The sequence below is a fragment of the Micromys minutus genome, assembly GCF_963924665.1.
Source record: "Micromys minutus genome assembly, chromosome: 18".
Lineage (NCBI taxonomy): Eukaryota > Metazoa > Chordata > Mammalia > Rodentia > Muridae > Micromys > Micromys minutus.
The window spans coordinates 48,235,652-48,258,430 of record NC_137953.1 but is presented as its reverse complement, the minus strand read 5'-3'; the positions used below and the strand labels follow the sequence as shown (position 1 = coordinate 48,258,430).

The following is a 22,779-nucleotide window of genomic DNA, read 5'->3' as shown; positions in this document are numbered from 1 at the left end:
GGGGACAGAGAAGGGGACTGTCTCAGCATCCTTCTTCATGGGATTAGAAATCTTTGCATGTTTCCTACTGTTTCCTAGGTGCCTCCCCCAACCCTGTTCCCTCATATGCAAAGGGACTCAGTGTCCTTACAAGTGCTCATTTAGTGATAGAAAATAATCGCAAGCAATGCATGGAGGATGAAAGAAGGCGAGACTGTGGGATGAGATTGACACCACCTTCTCCAGTGCCTCTTGTTTCCATGAGTGTGGGATGACAAGCCAGAGCTGCCAAATGAGATTCTTGCTTATGGTAGAGACTGGATCACCAAGTATTTAAGATCTCTTCAAGACTGTAGGTTCCAGGACCCGTCAGTAGACCACCTCTCGGCATAACCACTTGGTACATTTCCAAGCACACATCTGCCTGTCTGGCTAAAACAAAATGGAATATCCGACAATGGAAGGACACAGTGGAGACATAAATGCCAAGGCCATGGTTTAGTGGTATGCACTGTTCTCCATATCCATCAGCTCTCCAGTCCCTTCCAGGCACAAGCTGTTGGCTGAAGTTGCTGGCATCTTGTTTCATCTTGGTGAGGCTGTGTGTAAGTATGTTTCTTCCAATGGTGGATGACTTCAGGAAGGATAAGGAGAAAGAACCACTGAAGAGACAGCTGAAATGTTGATGAAACAATTCCCACAGAGGTCTGGACATTCCAGTGACAAAGTCATCTGCATAGCAATGGCACCAGATTCTGCTGCCGCCTATTGAGTTCTCAAAGACAGTGGGGATGAAGCCTTGGAGACGGCTGGAGGTAGAATCTCCTAGATACACTCTGCATTTCACGGTGAGTGACGGTGATGGCGACAAAGGAGCATGGAGATGCCTTCTCTAGATAACACACAAGGCTCTGGCAATGGACCTTTGACTATGGTCATGATGCATTTGAACTTGGGGTGAACAGAGAATAATTCATTGTTGCTTCTGGCATAGATGATATTCTTTTTACTCTTCTCTCTCTCCATGGTACATTTCTGCTATTAGGAACCAGATTAGATGATGTAGGAGCATCTCCATGGTGGAATGTAACTGTTAGCCTTCCCCTGTCTGACTTTTCACAGGTAGGGGAGGAAGGTCTGTATGGATATTTGAAAGGCCTCCAAGGATATTGGAAGGGGACAGAAGGCTGCTGGACATCATATAGGTAGGCAGCGGCCCCTGAGAGAGCATCTTTAAACTTCCACTGGTCCCCAGTCCAACATCAGTAGGAGGCAAGGCCTTGATCTCAGTTACAAAGCACCCAGGCCCACTGCCTGGCTTCTTGTTGAGTGTGGAGAAAAGGAGATCCAAGTGATGCCTCCTACTTCAGATAATACTGAGCTCACAGTTGCTTCCCAGAGCCAGGTTTCGGACCACAGTAGGGATTGCCAAAGCAGAATGTGAAGTAGCAGCATAGGAATGTTCTGTCCTCAGCTCCACATCCCTTATGAGCTCTGCCACTGATGCATGGGGCCAGGAGCAGCTGGGAGGGAGTCTGACCCTGAGATCTGGTCAGGTCCCTCATTGTGGCCTGGCCATCCCTAAACTGATGGAGGCTCAGTGACATGGTCCAATTCCACTGGCAGAGCAACTGAAAGAGTTGGGCCTCCAGAAGGAGGGAGAGACAGAAGAGGCAGAGAAATGAAAGGGGAGACGGCGCTGCTTGGGGGTTGCTGCTGATGCCTGTTGGAACTTGCACTTGGTAAAGATGATAATCTAGACTGAGGCACGGCTTGGTGTGTCCCTCCCTCCAGGATGGCCCTGGAAGGACAGTTCTCAGCTGTCTAAGCTCATGAGGGTTATGACTTGTTCTAGTTTGTAAGCCAGTTTCTGTTTTCCACACTGGTCATCATGGTCCAGGGGTCCAAGGATCTGTGGAAGGATCAAAAATGAAAGATTACTAGTCTGGGTATATGTGCCTGTGTTTCTACGGTACACAAAGACGGTACGGATATTGTCAGGGTATTAGTGTTCCTGCTACTACTGATACTGTTGTGTAAGCCAGCATCCCTGAGTGACGCAGGTACAGAGAGGTGAGAGGCATATGAGCACCATGTCACCAGACACCAACACTGTCACATCTGGGTGATGTGTGCATTCCACTGTCTGTGAGAGACAGCTTTGCTGCATATGCCTATGCGGAAAATCCTCTGTCACGTACAATCTCCATGGTATCTGGGAAGTTCCATAGCCAGTGCAAAAGTGAAATGCTCAGAGGGAGCAGAATATGCTTTTCCATTAACAACAAATCCTACCTTTCCTTCCAAAATAAAGGCGTGCTTTCCCAACAGCTCCTTGAGGCCCAAAATATCCACATTTAGAAAGCCGGTTGGCTTAACTTTGTCTGTTAAAAGCCAAATATCCCTAAAGGGATAAGGTTGTAAGTTGAACTTGGTATTTGGTATTTGGCACATAGTGGCTACCCATTTCTGAGGTCAGGTGGTTGATAAAAGGCAATGATGGGCAATTGCACTGTACATGGGAAAGTTTCTGGGATTTTTCCAGAGACTCAGGACATGCTGGATTGAACCATTGCTCTGTCAGTTGCCAGTCTGGTGACCTGGGGTGAAACATGATGTTCCTGAAGATGCTTCCTTTCTATAATCTACACCTGCTTTGCTTGGGTGCAGTGAAAAATGCCAGGTCACACACATGAGCACCCCAGGCAAAAGGTCTGTCCCACAGGAGGTACCAGACAAGCAAGGTGGGGTGTTCTCTGGTCTTTAGGATAGGAGAGCAGAAACTGCTGGAGGAGCTTAGGGAGACTTGGAGGCTCCTTGGGCTTTGGATTTCATGACTAGTTAATGAATTTTTTAAATTGGGGATATCATGGTTACGGAGTTGGTGAGGAATTGTCCTTTACTGCTAAAAGTAGACATCATAGGTCTCATAGGTGAAGGGTGAATGAAGCAGGAATCTTGCAGTGCTGTCTCACAGGACATCCTTATTAAGTTGCCCGCTGCAAACAGGAACACTGTTTCCTGGACCACAACTGGCCTGCAGATTGACAGCAGGGTCCTTCCCCTAAGGGACTCACTGTTGCTTTCTGTCAGCATGAGGTCCATAGAATATGCTGTCTGTGGCCTGAAGGACATTGGGTTTTGTGTGCCTGCTGGGGTCCTTTAGCAGGGTTCTTAAACTACTTGGGTGACAAAGCTGTGAGGGGAGAAACAGCCTGGTCACTGGCTTCAGCTCTTGGTACGACCTTCTGCTGCAAGAAGGAAGCTATGGTTCAGGGACTCCGGATCCTGAACCACTCGGTCCGCACCTGCACAGCTAAGCAACTCCCATAGCACCACTGTACTAACTAGAACAAAGGCAGCATCCTCAGTGGCAGCTACCCAGGTAGTGTTTTCCAGCTAGGGAAGACAATGATAAATCATCCATGCACACCATCCTCTTCTATTGGTTCAGCCCCCTTCTCTTCCACCCCTTTTCTGCCCTCCTATTCCACTCTCTTCTTCTGTTTCACTCTCTTCTATTTGACTCCATCCTCTTCCACTCTGTTTCTGTTCTGCTCCACCGGACGCCATAACAAACTATGCCGTCCATAACACTGGGGAAGTCTTTGCTCAAAGAGAATGAGATCAGAGAGGAAATTTAAAAAAAAAAAAATTAGAAAGCAATAATGGAGAGAAAGCAAGCTGGTCTGATGGGGCAAACTGTATTCCTAGAAACTCTGGAAGGTTGGGGCATGAGGCAAGTTCAAGGCCAGGCTGGGGTCTAGGGGTACAGAGTTGAACTCAAGATCAATCTTTCGAATTTATGGAGACTATCTCCAAAGAAAACATGATAGAGCCCTAGGGTTTGGTCCTAGGGCGAGGGGTAGAGAGAAAAATCAGGACAGGTTTTTGTATTTGAGGAGTTGTTGCAGATACACAGAGCGGATGACCCTCGGTGCCCTCTTCTCACGGTGCTGTTCTAGGCCTAGAAGGTAGAATTCCCATGACAGATACATAGGGTTTCCATGCCTGACCCATTCAGAAAAGGCCCATCTCTGCCAGTATAGGTGTGGCGGGGCGGGGCAAAGCCTACCTCCTCACTGTATTTGCCCACATAGGAGAAGATCTCTGAGAGAGCACTCATCGTATTGAACTCATTCATGTGCATCCGAGACTGCTCCGCCAGGTATGCGTTCATGTCCTGGTCACTTATCGCTGGCATCTTCCCAATGTCTGAATAATACCTGTGGGGGAGGGAGACAGACAGGAGCTGGAATTACACACAGAGACTGTACAGGAAGCTCCAAGAGATGGTAGCCTACGCTGTGACCACCTAGTGATCATGGTAATGTCCCATCTAGACTTCCATGTCACAGCCCGGGAGAGCCCTCTGCAGCTCTAATACAGAAGATGCTGAGGGAGGAGAGAAAGGTATGGGAGGGTGGACAGAGAAGAACCGGGAGTCAGAGGGTTTCCGGTCCAGAGAATCCACTTTGCTCCCAGCTCCTGACACAGGGTCCCAGCATGCCTTGTGCCTCTCTAACAGGGCTGCATGGTTCGTCTGAACAGTCGCTCTTCTCTGATGGCCTGTGCTCTCTGGAGGTTAAGAGAGAGGGTGGAGGCTGCTGGGAGAGAGAGGCTGGCAGAAGGCAATCAGTCACTGTCACTTGCAGCTGTGCACTGCTGTCAACTGGTTAATTAGATGCCAGCATTTACATTTTTAATTTCTGCAATTTGACATTTTATGCATCAGACTTCCAAGTCCCCCTCCAGAGGAGAGACGCACAGTTTCCTAATGAGGAAGTAAGAGGTCCCTGTGCCCCTAACACAGCCACCTTTTCATCCTCTACAATGTGCTTTAGGGTTGTAGGCCGCAGGAAATAAAGACAACTGGAAAGATGGGGAGTCACTGGCGAATCCTGTGGTTGTGGTTGCTGGCCCGTGTTACACCAAGTGCCTGGGCTGAAGGGCTACAGCCAGCAGCATGAGGAACAGAATTGGCATCCGAATCTGGGGAGGGAGAAGAGACTCCAGGGCAGGAACAAGGTAAGGCAGGTGAGGTGTCAGTGTGGGGTTTAAGGAGGGAAGCTCCTTCAAGGTTTCCTGAATCCTGACTCTCAGAGCCCAAGGACTCAGGCTTCCTTCACAAGGTGACCTTATAGTGTCACTGTTCCTGCTCTGTGTCTTTCTCTGAGTATATCCCTCACTGTCCTGACAGGGTACCCCTGCCCCTATCCCCTTGCCACTTCCCTAACTTCTCCCTGTCCCCAACAGTTTCTAGTACTTGGGTGACAGACTGTCATAAATGTGTTTTAGGGCTCCACTAGCCACCAGCTCCGGGCCTACAGTGAATGACAGCTTAATTTGTGACCAGAATCTTCTCAGGAAGGTAAGAGCAGAGATGGCTGCTTGCCTTGGGCCACAGTCTGCTGGGATTGCCACTGCATTTCAGGGAAGGGAAAGATCTGGTCTCTGGCCAGGGAAGGGCGTGGTCAGACGGAAACTCCTGCGGAAGGAAACTTAAAAACCCATGCCCTGCAGCAGACATGGTACCCATTGCCTGTTGAATGCCATCTTGCTGTGTCTGGCAAGGAGGTTTTGGCCTTCGGCTTGCTGCCTAGGTGATAATAAGTCATAGGCTGGATGATGAGTCTTTTCAGGGAGTACTTGACATTTAGACGATGTGCTGCCCCTGGCTCATCTGGACTCTCTCCTGCCCTTCCCAATGTTCCCTCACACCGAATTCCGGTCCCCAGAAACCCATAGCCCTTGTGTTCTTGACCTGCTCCATCTCCGTTCCTTCACCCTAGAAGACATTGTTATGTGCAAGGCAGGCTCCACCCCAAAGCACACGTCTCAGTCCTCTAATACACAGGGTTTGGGTGAGTTAGTGATGTTCTAGGTACTGTAGGCCAGCAGGTGTTTCCCTTCATTGCCACTAATAAAATATATCTGGATCCAATAAATGCCAACATTCCACTTTACAGCAGAAGCACGGAGGTTTCACTAGCAGGTCCCGACCTTGTCGTTGCCAAGATTTGTGCCACTGTGCCCTCGCGGATCCTGTGACCACCAAGCCAGGTAGGCTCGCCAAGGAAAAGTTATCTCTGTGGTTCTATTCCTGAAAAGCGTGAGCAGTGATTTCTCTCACTTTCAGTACTATGGCCAAACAGCTCATGGAACATGGCTGTGCTCAATGCTTTGGTCCACTTGGTTCTACGCTGTCATCCACAGAAAACCAGGCTCGGTGTAGGATGGAAAGCTCAGGTTCCCACAGAGAGGACATAACAGAAGTGAAGGCCCCTGCTGCTCCTGCTGCTCCTGATGCCCGCCTGTGAGACTGTCAGGCATCTTACAAACAGCAGGGCTCCCTCACGGTTCCTGAGGGGCAAGTAGCCTAGGCTAGAGATGATGACTGTCTGCACACAGAAAGGACCCTTTCCACGCCAGAAACAGAAGATGCTTGGTGTCTGTCCCTTGTAATCATTTGTCTCCTGCAGGGTGCTTGAGTAAGGCATTTCTCCAAAGAGAATATTTAGGAAAACTTTGAGTGTGTGTGTGTGTGTGTGTGTGTGTATGTGTGTGTGTGTGTGTGTGTGTGTGTGTGTGTGTGTGTGTGTGAGAGAGAGAGAGAGAGAGAGAGAGAGAGAGAGAGAGAGAGAGAGAGAGAAGAGATAACAGAAATGCTGTAGAGGGTTGGAAGAATAAGAGTGGAGACGGTGAGAACAGAGACTGGGACTTTCTCATCTGAAGCTGATTTCAGCCAGCTGATGTGCTTTCCAGTCTTCTGCCTGATATGCCTCCAGGTTCCCCCTTTTCTCATTTATCGTACTCCCCTTTACCCTGAAGAGACTGGTCTGGACCAGGGCATGTCTGTGGTGCTCAGTCAACCCCTGGGTGGATCAACTGCATGGCTTTATCTTTGGAGGCTCTAGATGGGTGGAGGCAAGTGGGTACAGATAACTCCGTTACCGGCTTTCTACCATGTGCTCAGCCCCAGGCTGCCTGCCGCTAAACGGTGCCATTCTCTCTGCAGAGCTTAGCTAATGCTTCCATCCCCTCCGAGGCTCTGCTCAGCCCACAGCTAGTCAGTCTGCTCCACCCCGAGGCCTGACCATGACCCTGTATGGAGTCTTCTCTGCCATGCATACAATTGCCTCTTCCCACTGCAAAGCTTGGCCTTCATGTTGGGCCTTTAGCAGAAATGCCTTACCGATGGCTAAGAATGCAAGAAAGCCCTGACAGTGAACTCCAAACAAGTGTTCTCATCCGCTGGCTGCACACGGAGAACAGAAAGGTCAGCCTTGACCCCCTTCTTGAACTTAAAGAATTTCTACCTACAATGAGTCCCCTCTTCAGAGACGCTCTGAAAGCTCTCCTCCTTCCCCATACCAGGACTGGCCAGCCCTGGCAACCTGGACTGCTGACTGGCATTGCTCTGACAAGGAAAGGCTGGGTTACAGCCATGGCTTTAGTTCACTTTTCTTGCTGAGCTTTGCCCAACTTAGTGGGATGCCAGCCCCTGGAGCCGCACATCAGACAGAGCTCAGGGAGTTGCTATTCAGGGAAAGAATGGTCCTGGATTCTTCCATGTTCATGAGTCTGAGTGGGATGGTAAGCAGATGAAAATACAGACAGGAACAACGTCAGTTTGAGCCTCATGCTGTGATGCCTTCGAATGTGGCTTTCAGAGGCCTCTGGGAATGGATGACTGATGTCCCCCAGACCCGGAGGAATGAAGACCTCACTCCTTGATCCTTCCAACTCCGGCTTGTGGGTCCTGTTAGACACTAAGATCTGAGAGATGCTAGAAGGGGCCAAGTCTAGTGTTTCCCTTGTGCACCCAGAGTAAAGCACACAAATGCATCTATGTCAGCTTCGTGGGTGCATGCGTAAGAACCCAGCTGCCCAGCCTCCCCATCCATGTCAGCTTCGTGGGTGCATGTGTGAGAAACCAGCGGCCCACCTTCCCCTCAGAGCTGCTTCCAGGGCCAGCTTTACTTTCACCTATATCTAAAGCCAGAGATCTTGATAACCAGTGGTAGGTATATGGCAGACCACGTGGGCTCCCTAGAAAGTGTATTTAAATGCTTACAAATCACCTTCTTCATGCTACACTGCATTCAGTACATGCCATACCCTGCTGTGGTCCCTAGTGGGCCAACAGCGGCTCTTCTCCGCTCCTACAAAGTCTGCACACAGTAAATGAGTGAGAGTCATGTTACTAGGGACAGGGTTAAAATCACAGGAAGGTGTGTGTGTGTGTGTGTGTGTGTGTGTGTGTGTGTGTGTGTGAGATCAGAGGGTAATGGAGTGCATAAAAGCAAGGCATGATATTCATGTAGAAAATGTCACAAGGAATATGAAAAAGTAGTCTTTAAACAAACAGTAACAACAAAACAACCAAGAGAAGGCAGGGCTGATACAGTAGGGTCCACTGCTACTGGTGACACAGTACAAATGGTAGCTGCTCACAGGCGGCTGCAGGAGAATGGACAATTGGGTTCTCTCAGTGAAGTCAGGACAGCAGTCGACGGCTCTGAGGAATGCAAAAAGCTCTCCTCTCAAACTTCATCACAAGCAAAAACCCAACTGGGAGAGTAAAGGTTGGGAGCATTTGGGGGTTACCACACTACTGTGACAAGGTACGTAGAGACAGAAGTGGGATGAGGGCTGGGAAAAGGATGGTGTGGGAGGAACTATGGGAAGATGTATGTTATGCATGCATGCATGTGTACTGTGTGTATGGTATATATGTGAACAAACATGGATGGCATGCAGATATGTGTATGTATATATTGTGGTTTCATGTATACACAGTGTATGCATGGGATCATGGTACCTGTACATGCATAGAACACTGTGAATGCATGTGTATATGGTATATGTATACGTTACATATGCTCTACATGTATGTGTGTGGTGTTAGATATACGTATGGGGGGTGGGATTCAGGGAGCACATCTCCCTCTGGACCTAAAGGATACTATGGTCACTAAGATCTATGCTGTTCCATATAGGTCACTTGATAAGCTCTGCTACAATTCCCAGTGCTTGCTTCAGTGTGGAGGCCATGAGCTGTGGGTGTTCCAGCTGCAGGAACAGCTGTGACAGTGACTAGTCTGGAAGCATCAGCCTGCTTTCTGCTCCAGACAGACACTCCCAGGTTTCCATGGGTCATACTCACCTCTCCACCCAGTTCTTGTAGCTGGGAATGTCCTTGGCGTACAGCAGCTTGTTTGAGGGGGAGTCCTTGCCCAGCCGGTGCTCCGATGTGGAGCAGGAGTCCATGAAGGTCTGGGCCACCACAGAGAGGCAGGCATCCGTGATGCTGTTCTTGTGGATGTCAAACACAAACTGAGGGTTCTTGATCATATTCACCCAAAACCGTAAGGGCAGGCTGTGAGGAGGGAAGAAGCATCTTGTCAGGAGTGGCGGGGCAGTGGGGTATAAGACGGTGGTCACAGTCCACAGAGCTTAGAAGCCATCTGTGACTGCTGTAAAGGGTAAGGAAAGTAAAGGGTACAGGCAGTGGGGTAGGTCTATCCAGCATACAGGAAATCAGCAAGACTGGGGTCAGGTGGGGTTCACCTAGAGATGTACCACTGGAGGAACTTGAGAGAACTTGATACCGAGTTGTGATGTGGGACACTGTACTTTCCTTTTGGCAAAGGAGTAAGCCATGTGCATACTACAAAGCAGAATTAAAGTCTTTGTTCCTATCTGCCTACTGCTGGGACCATCCCGTTGGTAAGCGTAGATTTTTGCATCTGACTGCTTACTGATAATTTGGAAGAAGTCACACCCTTGCTTCATGTCTAGTGCCATAGGCTACTTCCTGCCTGGGAAGGAACTGGCGTAGGGGGTAGGTGTGACCATTTTGTCACCAGGCTACCGCGTAGCACCAATCCCTTATCTACCCCACAACATCCCCTCCCCTCCCTCCTGTCTTCCAGTCAGAACCTACTGCCTGCCAAGAGCTCAGCTAGCAACAGGAAATACAAGGACGGGGCCACATCCTGTGCCCTCAGGAATCCTGCATTCTAGGGTTGCAAGGAAGGCAACGCAGCCAAACGCACACACTTCCCCACTGAGGGCAGAAAATGTTGGGCTGAACTAGGCTCCAAATCGATACAGACAGCAGCCCCAGCAGAGCCTTCTTTGAGGGCACACTTGATGAGCTTGCTTCTCACTGTTGCCATTCTGTGAGTGTGTTAGTGTAGGAAGGGAGGGATATACTTGTGGGTTTGTGCATGTGGAGGCTGGGGTCACCTCTACTATCATCACCCCAGAGCCATCCACCTCCAATTGTTTAGATAGTTTTTTTTGAGACAGGGTCACTCACTGGCCCAGAGCTCACTGACTAGGCCTACCTGGCTGGCCAGAGAGCTTCAAAGACCCCCTTGCCTCGGTCTCTCCAGTGCCAACTCACAAGAGCACACTACCATGGCCAGCTTCTTGTACAGGTGCTGGGATCGAACTCACGTCCTGTGCAGCCACAGCAAGCACTTTACCAACTGAACCATTTCCCAGTTCCCTGTTTCCCATTTTGAGGCAGGATCTCATGTAGCCCAGACTGTCCTTAATGTATTGTGGGGCTGAGGATCCTCTGCCCTTGCTTCCTAAGTACTGGAGTTCATGTGTGTACCACCACACACAGTTTATGTGATTTGGGGAATCAAACCTAGAGCTCAAACATCCCCAGGTCCGTGCTCGGTTAATTTTAAAACACTGCATAGGTGCGTTCCTTAGATGCACTACAGGTAGGGCATGCACACATAGCGACAATGAGAAATTCATATTGTGGCCTGACTCTGTGGTCACTGCACTAGGCAGAAGGCCTGCAGGAGGAGTGTCTGCAGCACACCTTTATGGGCTGTGTTCCGCCTGCCAGTCTAGCACTGCAGCTTCCACCAGCCTGCTGAGCTGCCAGTAAGGAGGGGCATAGCGCGGGCACTGCTTTCTTCTTCCTCTCTGCTCCCACCTCTTTGCCTCCTGCCTCTTTCCCTGATGTTTTATTGTTGTTTTGGTGGCTGTGCTCACGGCTGGTGATAGTGACAATGCCCGCATGTGTTTGGCTTGCCTCTTAGAGCTTAACATCTTTGAATTACATTATTTCAAGGCACCAGATCCAATATTGTTGCTCTTGGTTCTATCTGCCAGTGGCCAATCTGTATCATACAAACAACATACGCCATAAGTGCAGGGAGACCTGCCGTCCGCAGATGCCAGTCAATCAACAAGCATTTGTTAAGTCTCTACAATGAGTGTCACATAGGGTTGGGGCAGGCACACTAGGGTTTGCTAATATTTGGTGTCTGTCATTTGCTTCATCACCAGGAATCTAGGGCAGGAAACAGACGGAGTGGCAGCAGATGGGTACCAGGGCCCACAATAGCATCCCAACCTTTCTAAAAGGTGGTCATGGTCTCTGGGCTTGGAGCTCGGAATAAGAGATTTAGTTCCCCTTCCAGTTCATTTTCCCATTCAAGTTTTCCTTCATTTCCTTTTGTCCCACTCGGCTGAGAGGAGCTGGGAACCCTGTGGTGGTGTAACTGTTTTTCCCTGTCCCTTAAACCAGCAGTGAGGCAGGTGCACCACACAGGAAGCAGAGCCACCACTGAAGCTCCTGCCTAATGAAATATTAGCATGCTATTAACATCAGCAGTGATGCGCATCTCCGGCTGATTACAGCCACTCTGGCTAACTGGGAAGGAGTGTTATTTAACAGAGAACCTGTAGGGAACTGGGGAAGGAGGGATGGGAGGGGCAGGCAAGTCACACCTTGAGTCAGGAAAAAAGAGACAATGCCCTCAACAGGGATGATGAACTCTAGTCACAGACAGAGCTGATTATTTCTAACTGCGTATGGTCCCTGGTACCAGAGGATCAAGGCAGGGAAAGAAGAGATGCTCTTCTAAGTAAGGACTTGAAGCTGGTATCATTCTTCCTACAGTAAGTGCAGTGTGATTATTTCCTGGACCTTCCATTTCCTGGTCCTTGTCTCTAGGCAGCATCTGCATCCTTTGGATGACTCAGAAAGGAGGCTGCCACCTGGGAGGGAGCCTCCCTGGCCAACACCAATAGGCTGGCTTAGTGGAGCATCTGTCCCATCTGAAGGTGGCTGACACTAGGGAAAGACTCATCAGAGTGATGTAGACTTGGAGGTGGCTGCTGCCCCTCAGACGCCGCCAAAGAGTCACACAGACAGGACTCAGAGAGGAGGAATCTATCTCACCAGAGTGGCTACACAGAATGGAACCCAGGTTCTAGGGGCCCTGCTTTAGAAGGATGATAAGGAATCTGCTGTACGCCTGAGCCTCTTTGGGGGCTAGTGATCCCCTGCAAGTGGAAGAGGGAAAGGCAGCGGAATGTCCAGGAGAAAAGCTGATACCCAAGCTGCCTTCTCGGTTTCCAGGTCTGGTTCCTGGGTGGGCTTCAGCTTGCCTGCTTGTGCCCTAGAGCCTGGCAAACCCTCACAGTCATAGCACTGGGCACTAGGTCCATGCTGCTTCAGAAGAATCAGCTGGGGAAGAGTGGCCTTGACAGGGGGCCGCTAAAGGCAATAGAGATTCTGTTCTGGAGGATGAACATCGGTGAGCTCTGCTGCAGGGAGAACTCTGAAGCAGGCCATCACTGTCTGTGCCTCATCAATATTTACTGAGCCCCATTTCTTCAAGGTTCTGCATCCTGTGTTGAATACTGATGCTTGGCCTTGTGGCTTCAACCTCAAATGAAATACTCGCTCCATACAGATGGTGGGGAGGATACTGTGTGTTAGATGGCTTGGAGTGTTGTCAATAGTTAGAAAATCCCGTGTCCTCCAGGGAACACTGTGTGACTCTGGGCAGCTTTGGGACAGGAGTTTGGGAAGGAAAAGATAAGCTTATTGGGTGGGGTTGGAATGTTCCTTGTTCAGCCAGGCACCGTCTGCTTGTGCCTCAAGATCCTCCTGACCTGTCCAACACATGCATTTCCGATGCTAGTATTTGTCCATGTATACAGACAACTGTGTCTCTTATCGCATATCCTTACCTGCTGGTTTCCTGAGGGCAGGGACCCTAAATAATCTAAGAGCCTCAGTATTGGTTCTTCATATTGCCCCATACCCAGGAAGTAGCTGGATTCCACAGTGCCTGGCTGTGGTGGTATTTATGACCTTTAGTTTGTTGGATTAGCATAGTTTGTTGAGTGAACAACTGGCTGGAAAAAAAGGTACAAAGACAGAGGAAAGGGAAGTGAGACAATGGGGAAGGTCAGAGCCTGAGGTTGAGTAGAGACTCTGCTAGCAGGTACACAGTGGCCAGCTCACCTCTGGAAAGCCTGCCTCCCTGTTTGGGCAGGTCACCGGCCTCTGCAGATGTGCCCTTCCCCCCTTTACTTACCAGTTGCTCTTCCATGTATGGCGGACGTGTGGGTCATGGATGCCATGCTTATCAGCCTGCTCATCAAGGAAGTCAAACATGTACTTGATGGCTAGGGGGAGGGCGGAGCCACGATGGGCTGTACTGAAGATGGTTTCGAACAGGTCATCCACAAACTTCTGCAGTGTACCCTGGGGAAGGGGACATTCAGATGCAGCCCAGGCTAGGCAGATCTAATCTGGGGGTGGGAGGATGGGTTGAAAAGCTACCTCAGGGACAGACCAAGCGAGGTCAGTGCTCTACATCTCTGCTGAACATGACATCAGGGCCTGGGGGTGGGAGGAGGGGAAGACACTGCATCAGATCTCCCCTCATGGTTCCCTGGGAGTTCTACTTTTCCTCTGTGCACAAACCACAGACAGAAGACACAGGACAAGGGCCAAAACTCTCTTCTGCCAGCCACAGGGTTTGGTTTTATATCTCTGCCAGCCCTATTGTATCACATTCCTAAAATGCTAATGAGTATGCTTGGTCAGAGCTGACAAATACAATCTGCTGGTTCTGTTTGGCCACTATCCACCCTGGCTAAATGACCATCTGGGTCTACAGAGAGGCTAGAGAACCCAGACTCTGAAGAGAAAGACTAGAACTGCAGGCATGGATAATCCCCGGTGTCAGGATTAGAAATAGCATTGGCAAAGCTACGGATACAGCCCGTTTCCAGCCTTAGTGATGGGACATGGCACCCCCGAGAAAAAGTGTTTCTTCCCTAAGGAATGGTGGGGGATGGGGAGAGAGGTAGAGTGCTGGTAGCCGAGACTGGGTACTGAGGAAAGCGGGAAGAAAACTTTAGATTGCGGGCCAATTCATGTCTGCTGGGATATCCCCAGAGCGACAGGTTGAAGAGGATCCAGCAGTTCAGTCCCTTCACACCTCTGGGCTCTTGGCAGTGCCCGATGCGAGAGGTCAACAGAAGGGCCTGGTGTATACTGAGCACCCGTGCTAGCAATTACATGTCTGTTTAGTATATAGGAATGCATGTATGCTTGTGTATGTGCATGTGTGTGCACATGTGAAAACCAGAGGTTGACCGTGAGTGTCTTTCTCCATCTCTCTCCATGGTTTTTGAGACAAGAGCTTTGCTGGAGCTTGCTATGTGGCTGGCCAGCACACTCTAGGCAGTCTCCTCTCTCAGCCTCCCTAGCACGAGCAAGGCACTGGCGTAGACTGTCTTCTTAATGAGGACTTGAGGCTATCAAACTTGGGTTCTCGTGCCTTCGTGGCAAGCTCTTTAATGTCTGAGCCACCTCCTCAGCCCTCAAGCCCAGTGTTTTTATGGCAGATGACGGCCCTTCCTGTGACCACAAATTCCCTGCACCCTCCTCTCCCGTCACATACCTTTGTGGCCAACAGTCTTGTCAGATAGATCTCAGACACCATCTTGCTTCCCCGGTCCCCTTCCTTTTGGTCTCCATGTTCATGGTTCTTCACCAGATGCCACAGCTTGACCCCACTTTCCAGGTCAGGGGTGATCATGGGTGTCCGGGAACGGAGGCTGTCGGGACTGCCCGTGTACCGGATCATGTTTTCTGTCCACGTAAAGAGTGCAGCGGCCCATTAAGAGTAAGTCTCTACAGTCCTGGAGCCAACAGTTCACAGCACGCTCCTCTCCCAAGCCGAGGCCACTGGCTGGCGTTGCTGCTTTGCAGCTCCATGTGGCACAGTCTTTCCCACCACCTCCAGGAATTAACTGTAGCCAATTCTACCCACTCGTGCCGCGCTGACTCCTGTACTTGGCGTTGAGTCAGCCCTTAATTATTCAATTTGCAGAAATACAAGCTTGTGCTTCTTGTACACTTTTCCTCTCGTGCGTGCTGTAGCGCGTGTGGCCAATTAACAGCACGTGTAAGAGCAGGTAACCTGCGTTCCTTAATAAGTCTTGGCTAGGGCAGCTGTTCTTCTCCAACCAACTCTGGCCCCAACCAATTTTTCCCACTTACTTCATCTACCCTTCCTCTATTTTGAGTTATGGTAAAATGGGAACAGACAAGCAAAAGACGAGGTGCTATCATGCCTGTCTGTAGCCTATGTTAACCTTTATCATCCAAAATGACTGGTGATGTATGTCTTTTTCCCCTAATTCCTGCTTTACAACAAAAATGTCATTGCTCAGGGTGATCATGTGACACCAAGCACATAGATGGTGACAGAACCGGGCATCTCTGGAGCTTCGACATTATAGGCAGCACCCTTTCTCTTCCTTGCCTTTTCTGCCACTGCATAATGATAGTGTGATCTTTACCAATCATTCAATCTCTACACTTCTGAGCTATAACTTACTAATAGAAATAATAGAGGGAAATAATAATTATTTAATTCACTAGATTATTGAAAACTTGATGTGAGATGATGGAAAAAAGTAAAACTATATGACCTCATGAAGGTTAGGTTCCCTCCCCCACCTGTGTGTGTATATTTATTTACATATATGGAAACCAGAGTTCCATTTTGGCTAGGGTACCTGTTCATAGAAACCTACAGGTTTCAAAGAGCCTGTCATTTCATATGTGTATCCCTCTTGCTTTTTGAGATGGTTCTCTCACTGGCCTGGAGCTAACCATTAGACTAAACTGGCTAGCAGTAAGCTTTAGGTATCCACTTTCTCCACTTCTTCAGAGGTAAGATTACAAGCATGTACCCCCATTCCTGGCACGCTTGCCTGGGTTCTGGAGATAGAACTTAGATCCTCATGTTTGCACGGCAAGCACTTTACCAGTGCAGCTACTCCAAGTCCTGCATTCCTTTTTGCAAGCAGATAAAGTATATGCTTATCCCTCAGAGCTAGCAATTAGGACTAGTTACCCCTGTCCCATCCTGGCTGTTTCCCCCAATAGTCAGCTGACTTGGTCATCTACCTACAGTCAACACCGTTTGTTGACCACACGCACTCTGGATGTTTCTACTTCTCACCCCTTACATCTGATGAGATCTTACCATATTTACTTGCTGAAGTCCTGGAGACGGTGGAGTTATTCACTGCATTATAGGCTGTCACTTGCTTGGACACTAAAGCCACCACAGAACCATCCGGCACCTACAGGGTAAAGGTTTCTAAGAGCCTGGGCATGGAAATTCTTCCCACCCATTCCAGAAAATAAGAACAAATTAGGATTATTTACAGGCAGTGAGGGACAATTAGCACCATGCTAAGAACTTGAGTTTTGGAGGTTACTCCCTCCCATTTTGATAACACAAGACAAAGACCTGAGTTCTAGCTGCATTGCAGTTTGTGGATTCTATATGGTGTGATGACTGCTTCCTCACTCTCTTTCTCCCTAGGCTTGTTGGAGATCATCCAACCTTAAATGCTCAGGAAGCCTTCTAAACAAGGGTCCTTGAAGAATCTTCCCATACCCTACAAGAAGTATGGTGTCAGCATCCTATCCAAGGAGGTTAGGGTCTCTGACTGCGTGACATCAGTGCCCCTTGAAGCTCCCCCTACCCCCTTCCTTTTGGTCTCCATGCTCATGGGTCACCACATGCCACACCAAGGATCACGGATTGCTGGTGAAGAAATACATTTGGGGCTTGGCGTCTAACCCAGAGTGGCTATAATTTAAAGCCTGTGGCTTCCAAGGAATTTGCCATCTACTGAACCAGCTCCTGGCTTCTGAGGTCAGCTCACCTGGTAGTGGGCTACTGTGTTGAGTCTCTTCCAATCATTTTCAATCTTGGTGGTGATATCTTCATCCTGCAGGATCATTCTTGCCCCACTTCCTTGTCGCCATTCTGCAGAGAGAATGGTGGCAGTTCAGAAAGGCCCTATGGTCCCTCCTGGGAGCATCCTGTTCCTATGTGTCTCATATAGCAATCACATAGTGCCATCTCCAGAATGCATTCACAGACAGACTAGTGCAAGCACTGGTCCTCCTCTCCCCCTAGAGGATGAATTTGGATGCTGTCAAGGCAGAGAGGGCCAGAGCACTTGTTCTGGTCCCGAGTCAACAAATTATGTCAAAAGAAAGGAGGCACTGATAACACCACCTGTTCTCCCTGCGCCTGTGAGTGCTCAGAACATCACAAAGCGCTACACAGTGTACAGGGATGAATGAACTCGAACTCAGCAGGAGGCAAAGGGCTCAGCAGAGTGTTGGCAAATGCAGGGGACACTATCATGACAGCTCCAGTTACTGTCCGTACTGGAAATTCCCAGAGCTGATGAAATCTATTCTGTGGTTTCACCCACGTAGCCCCTAACCTTTTGTTCCATGGTATGCCTTGCAAAGAGTGGTGGATAGCCCTTGGAAAAGGATTGGGTACAAAACTATGTGGAGCATTCTTATACTCCCAAACTAAACAGCATTGTGTGTGTGTGTGTGTGTGTGTGTGTGTGTGTGTGTATAAAATCCCTATTTCCCTGTCCCCCATTTCAGTATCTACACCCCAGGGTTTTGATGATGGGTCCCAGAAAGGGACGGGAAAAAGAGCTTGCTTTTCATCAACTGGAAACCTTTGTGATATTTAGCACAGATAACATGTGGAAGGAGAAGGACACATCACAGTGTTGAAATACACACATGGAAATATATGTGCATGGCGGCTCTCCTACATGTGCTCACACATGTGTGTGCATACACATAGGTACCGTCCCCTTGAGCACACACTTGGAAGTAATAACAGCCTTTTAAAGTCAAATATAACACATGTCCCAGCCAAGTAGCTGCTGCTCTGGCTCTCAGGTAGCATACACAATGAGCCCTGGATCACAGATGTTGGCATTGCTGATTGTGCAATGCACACTGGGTTTGCTCAGAGTGCGTGCAAATAGAAACAGGGATCCCTTGCACAACACTGCCTGCCTGGCCTGTCACAATTTTTTCCTATGGGCCCCGGAGACACATGTGCAGATTTGCTTTGCTTCCCTTGCCAAGGTCAGGCTGTGCCTCCCCTTCTGGCCCCATCTGAGTCACAGAAAGTTCCATTTCTTCTTACATCATGCATGCTGTGGTTACAACTGTTGACTCCACCAAGCATGGGATCCAGGCCCAGAAAGGAAGCATCTTGCCCTGGGGAAGAGCAAAGGGGCTCTTGATATCCTAGCACACCCTGCTTCACTAGGGCATCCTTGCTGCCTAGCTCTTGCACCATACTAAGATTCAAAGGGATGGTGCAAGTATGGCCCGTTTGCTCACTGCAGTGGAGAAGTCACTGGGGAGTGCCTGTCTCTGAGGTCTGCAGATGATTCTGATGGAACTGCTCATGGTGATGTGGGCCTGGGGCAGGTAGGGTGATGTGCAGGAGGGAAGCACCTGCTGGCCCACGTTCCCAGCATTAGGGCTACACTGTTTTGCAATTCCCCATGGGTCCGCATACTCTCTTGCCAGAGGAAGAGGGATTTCTCCAATCTGGTCAAGCAGCTGATTCTCAGTGCAGTGGACCATGGTGGTAACCAGCTGGGCAGAGGAACATGGCAGTGGGTGTCTTCTGCTTGCATGAGGCCACATGGAGTCAGAAGCTGTATCAATGGGCTAGGGATAGCACAGGAGAAACTTCAAGGTGAGAGAGGGGGGGGGGAGAGAGAGAGGGAGGGAGGGAGGGAGGGAGGGAGAGAGAGAGAGAGAGCGCGCACTGCAATTTTGACTATCAGCTATCTGGGCTGGAGAAGGTTCCACTGAGGTCCAGCATCTAGTCCTCTAGATTAGTTCCCTTGATGGACAGGGCTACAGCAGTCTCAATGACATCTGAGCAATAACTACAAGCTACTGGGCTGCAGTGTGCAATGCACAGCCTGTCCAGACATATTCAGCAGCCATGGTTGTGAGTCTTGTCCAGTAATTATGTAAGCAAATGGGAGTCAGTCTGTTTCCATGCCCCCATTAAAAAAAATAGGGCAGAAAAAGGCTGAGTCTCCCCAGGGGCACAGACTGTCCTTGGTGTAATGTATTGATGATGCTGGATGCCTACCAGCTGGGCTCACACCGTGCACAGGACACAGGAAGCCCTTGACAAATATCCATGCCTTGAATGAACAAGCGGACACACAAACTACTAAAGAAAGGGCAAGTGTGGCTTAGCAATAGTTGCCTGTTTTTCATCATAAAAAGAGGACCTCACATTTGTATATGTCCATCCCGTGGCAGATGGGCAAGGAGCGACAGTTGGAGGTGAACTGTGAGCTGCTGCTAGCAACCTGGGTGAGAGAATCATGGGAACTAAGAAGTGTGACCCGGTCTTTAGTTATTGTACTACATTCCACCAACATTCCAACTGGGAAAACGAAGAACAGGTCAGTTCAGGAAGCCAGGCGCAGAGCTATCATGCCAGGCTGTGCCACGGTGTACCAGCCCTGAGTTCACCTCCAGGGGACTTTACAATTTCCCTTGTCCCCCTGGGAATCACTCAGGGTCTGAAAAACGAGCCTCTCAGTGCAGAGGATGGGTGTGGACACAGCTCAGGCACCTAAGGCCGGCCATGTGTGCTGGAAATGGGAGGAAGGGAAACAAAAGGAGGGGCTTGTACCCTCCCCCGTGGCCAGATTATGCTGTCATGACTAAACCTCCCATTCGGAGCTTTGGAGCTCTGACAAGCCGCTCGGCTATTTTCCCTGGGCCCAGAGTTTCCCTTTCCACAATATCCTGCCACACTGATGCCTTGTGTTTCCGCACAGCCAAGACACTGGTATGGATGCTGGGCAGTAGGCATGCAAGACACACACCACAGATGCCAGTGTTTGGTCTCAGGGCTAGGGCTACAGGCAAAACCCAGTCTTACAGCCTCCAGCCCAGGCACATGCTTGAGCAGTGTATCTGTAGATGCCTGGGAGGTGGTAACTATTGCCTTTAATCTCAGTTAGGGATGTCTCCTTGAATACCAACACAAGGACTGTAAGATGAATCAGGGGCACTCAGCCTTGCTTTCGGGGTTCTTAAGCCGGTCATGTTTGTTAATTCTTACACAGAAAACTTGCTATGCGCTTTTTACCTAAACTACCAGAAAGGGTTTTAAAGGAATAAAGATATGTGCCATTCCAGTTCACTGTTGGTGAAAGAGAACTGGGCGCTGGGGGCTGCTTCATTCCTGGGACTGTAACAAGAAGCACAGCCCACGCGCTGGCCACAAAGCTGGTCTCTGGGTGGAGGGGAGTGTGGGGGCACAAATGGAAGGCACCCCTAAGTTCCCAGATAGACTTTCAGTAGATCAACAAGGAAACTTCTTCTCCCAAGACTTCTCCGTGGCTAGAGTCCTGGAGGACTCAGTTTCCACTCCATGTACACACTGATCAACCTTCCATCCTGTCTTGGATCCTGTCTTGGATCCTGTCTTCTGGATCCTGTCTTCTGGATCCTGTCTTCCGGATCCTGGTTCTGGCTTCCGGTCCATATATTGTTCCATATGCCCTGTGCCCACCACATTAAAAACCCAGATTCCAGAGCTGCATTTCCAATCATTCATCCAGACTCTCACTGCCTCTCACTCATTCATTTGTTCATTCACTCGGCCACCTCCCCACCAAATGAATGCTAATTATGTCCTATGTCTTCGGTATGTATCAGAAAAATCTAAGTGTGGACTTGGGCTCAGCTTTCTGGATGCTCTTGTCCCAGTTCATGAGCTTGCCCTAGTAGAAAAATGAGTCATTGGGCTCTAGAGAGGAAAGCAGACACTGAGGAGATGCCAAAATCAAAAGCCACAGCCACTCTCCCTGTCCTATGAACAGCTTGCTCCCAATCTGCATGCTGCATCCATGAACTTTTACCCCACACCCGGAAAGACAAACTAGGAAGAACTTAGGAGACAGAGAAGGCCTGCCATCCTAATATATGAGGGGCAGTGCCCAGGGCCCCAGGCTGCATACACCACTGTCTGTGTGAGCTCAGGAGGCCCGTGGGAGGGGCCACCTTTACTTTGTGCATGTTAAACATTAGAGTATTTTTTTCTTTTAAGCAGAAAAGGGGAAAAAGAGCTCAGATCTTCAAACTCCTAGTTCTCTTTGCAGCAGATGAGAAAATCAGCATTCACACCATTCTTGGGCTCGTGAGATGGTGCTTGCTGCCAAGCCTGACAAGCTGAGTTCAATCCCCAGGACACACACTGTGGAAGGAGAGAACCGACACTTTTATTTTGTCCTCTGACGTCTCTAGGTGCGCTGTATGCCCATGTGCTTCCATACCATGGCCATATGTACATACAATAGCTAAACTGCAACAAAAATTAACAAATAAAAGTCCTTCTCTTTGTGTCCCTGTATGAGGTGACCATGTCAGGATAGCCAAGAGTCAATGGGACAAGTCAGCTAATGGCAGTGTTGTGGGTAGAAGCTGCAACAGACAGGGCTGCCTTTATAGTTCTGTGATGGGAAAAACCTCTCCCAGGTGCTGAATGATATGCTAAGCTCAGTCAATGACATGAACCCTGGGTCTGGGTAAACCATGAGCATACGTGGAAAGTCTCAGAGGTCCACTCTCATCAAACTACATTTACTGGTAGCATAGGGGTCTGAGCAATGCAGTGAAGGACAGATGACAGAGGTGAACAAGACCCCTGCCTTTACTGAGCTTACCAGGGGGCTAGATGGAGACAGGGAGAAGCTGTCTGAGAGGAGCCAGGTATACAAAGGCCACCCCAACTGGACTGAAAGGACAGCATGCTTCTGTCTAGTTGACAAGAGCTAGGTGTTCTGCTCCAGTGTGGCACTTGTGTGACTTTGATGAATCTATAAGTATGAATAAATAGGTTGGTATGAAAGGCTTGAGGGACTTTTGGCTAACAGAAGATGCCCATTTGATCCAGTAGGCCAGACCATGGCATGTATGGTTGAGCTGAAGGCCATGGGTTGCAGAAAGGTGAGGGAGCGTGGAGGCCAGTCTTGGAGAAATGGGAGCAGAGAGCCCTACCAAAAAGGACTATTTTTCTTTAAGGCAGAAATGGGAGGGGTGAGGAAAGGCAGTGAAAGGTTGGGACACTGATCATAGGAGTGTTCAGGATATGAGCCAGAAGCACTTGGAGCTTCTGCTGGAAGATGGAACCAGAGCATGTACACAAACCTGAGCGGAGACATGTGGCTGGCAGTGGAGATCCAGGCTTAGAGTGGAAAAGAAATCACCTGCAGCTACCTGGAAGGGGACTGTGTCTCTGAGAGTTGTTGAGGTTTGGTCTGTTGCTATATATTGTAATACTAAATATTGGGCCCCAAAATCTGGTTGCCCTTGATGAGATCTTCAGGGCTGAGGAAAGTCTTGCCTACACCAATTGATTCTATGTAACCTTGCAATTTAAAACTATTGGTCGAATAAACATGCCTACAGCTTATAGCTGGGCAGAAGAGAAGTAGGTGGGGCTTTAGCTGCCGGGCTTGGGGTCTGAGGAGAAACCATGGGGAGAGCAGGGAGGTGGAGAGAGGAGAAAATTCCTTGGGATGGGTGGATGGTTAGCACGTGGCCATGAGGGTCACCCA

General features: G+C 49.4%; 1 protein-coding gene across 1 annotated transcript in view; it reads right to left on the bottom strand.

Annotated features, from left to right (window-relative positions):
- Nucleotides 1–1,795: 1,795 nt before the first annotated feature.
- PLXNA4 (plexin A4) overlaps nt 1,796–22,779 on the bottom strand; it is a gene marked incomplete at both ends in the record, with an annotated part of 359,522 nt that continues 338,538 nt past the window's right edge. Inside the window, 7 exons of the mRNA XM_080932241.1 lie at nt 1,796–1,891; nt 4,055–4,205; nt 9,149–9,361; nt 13,347–13,516; nt 14,724–14,914; nt 16,320–16,419; nt 17,011–17,114. Of these exons, the coding sequence (XP_080788367.1) occupies nt 1,796–1,891; nt 4,055–4,205; nt 9,149–9,361; nt 13,347–13,516; nt 14,724–14,914; nt 16,320–16,419; nt 17,011–17,114 (1,025 nt within the window). The remainder of the gene's footprint in view (nt 1,892–4,054; nt 4,206–9,148; nt 9,362–13,346; nt 13,517–14,723; nt 14,915–16,319; nt 16,420–17,010; nt 17,115–22,779) is intronic.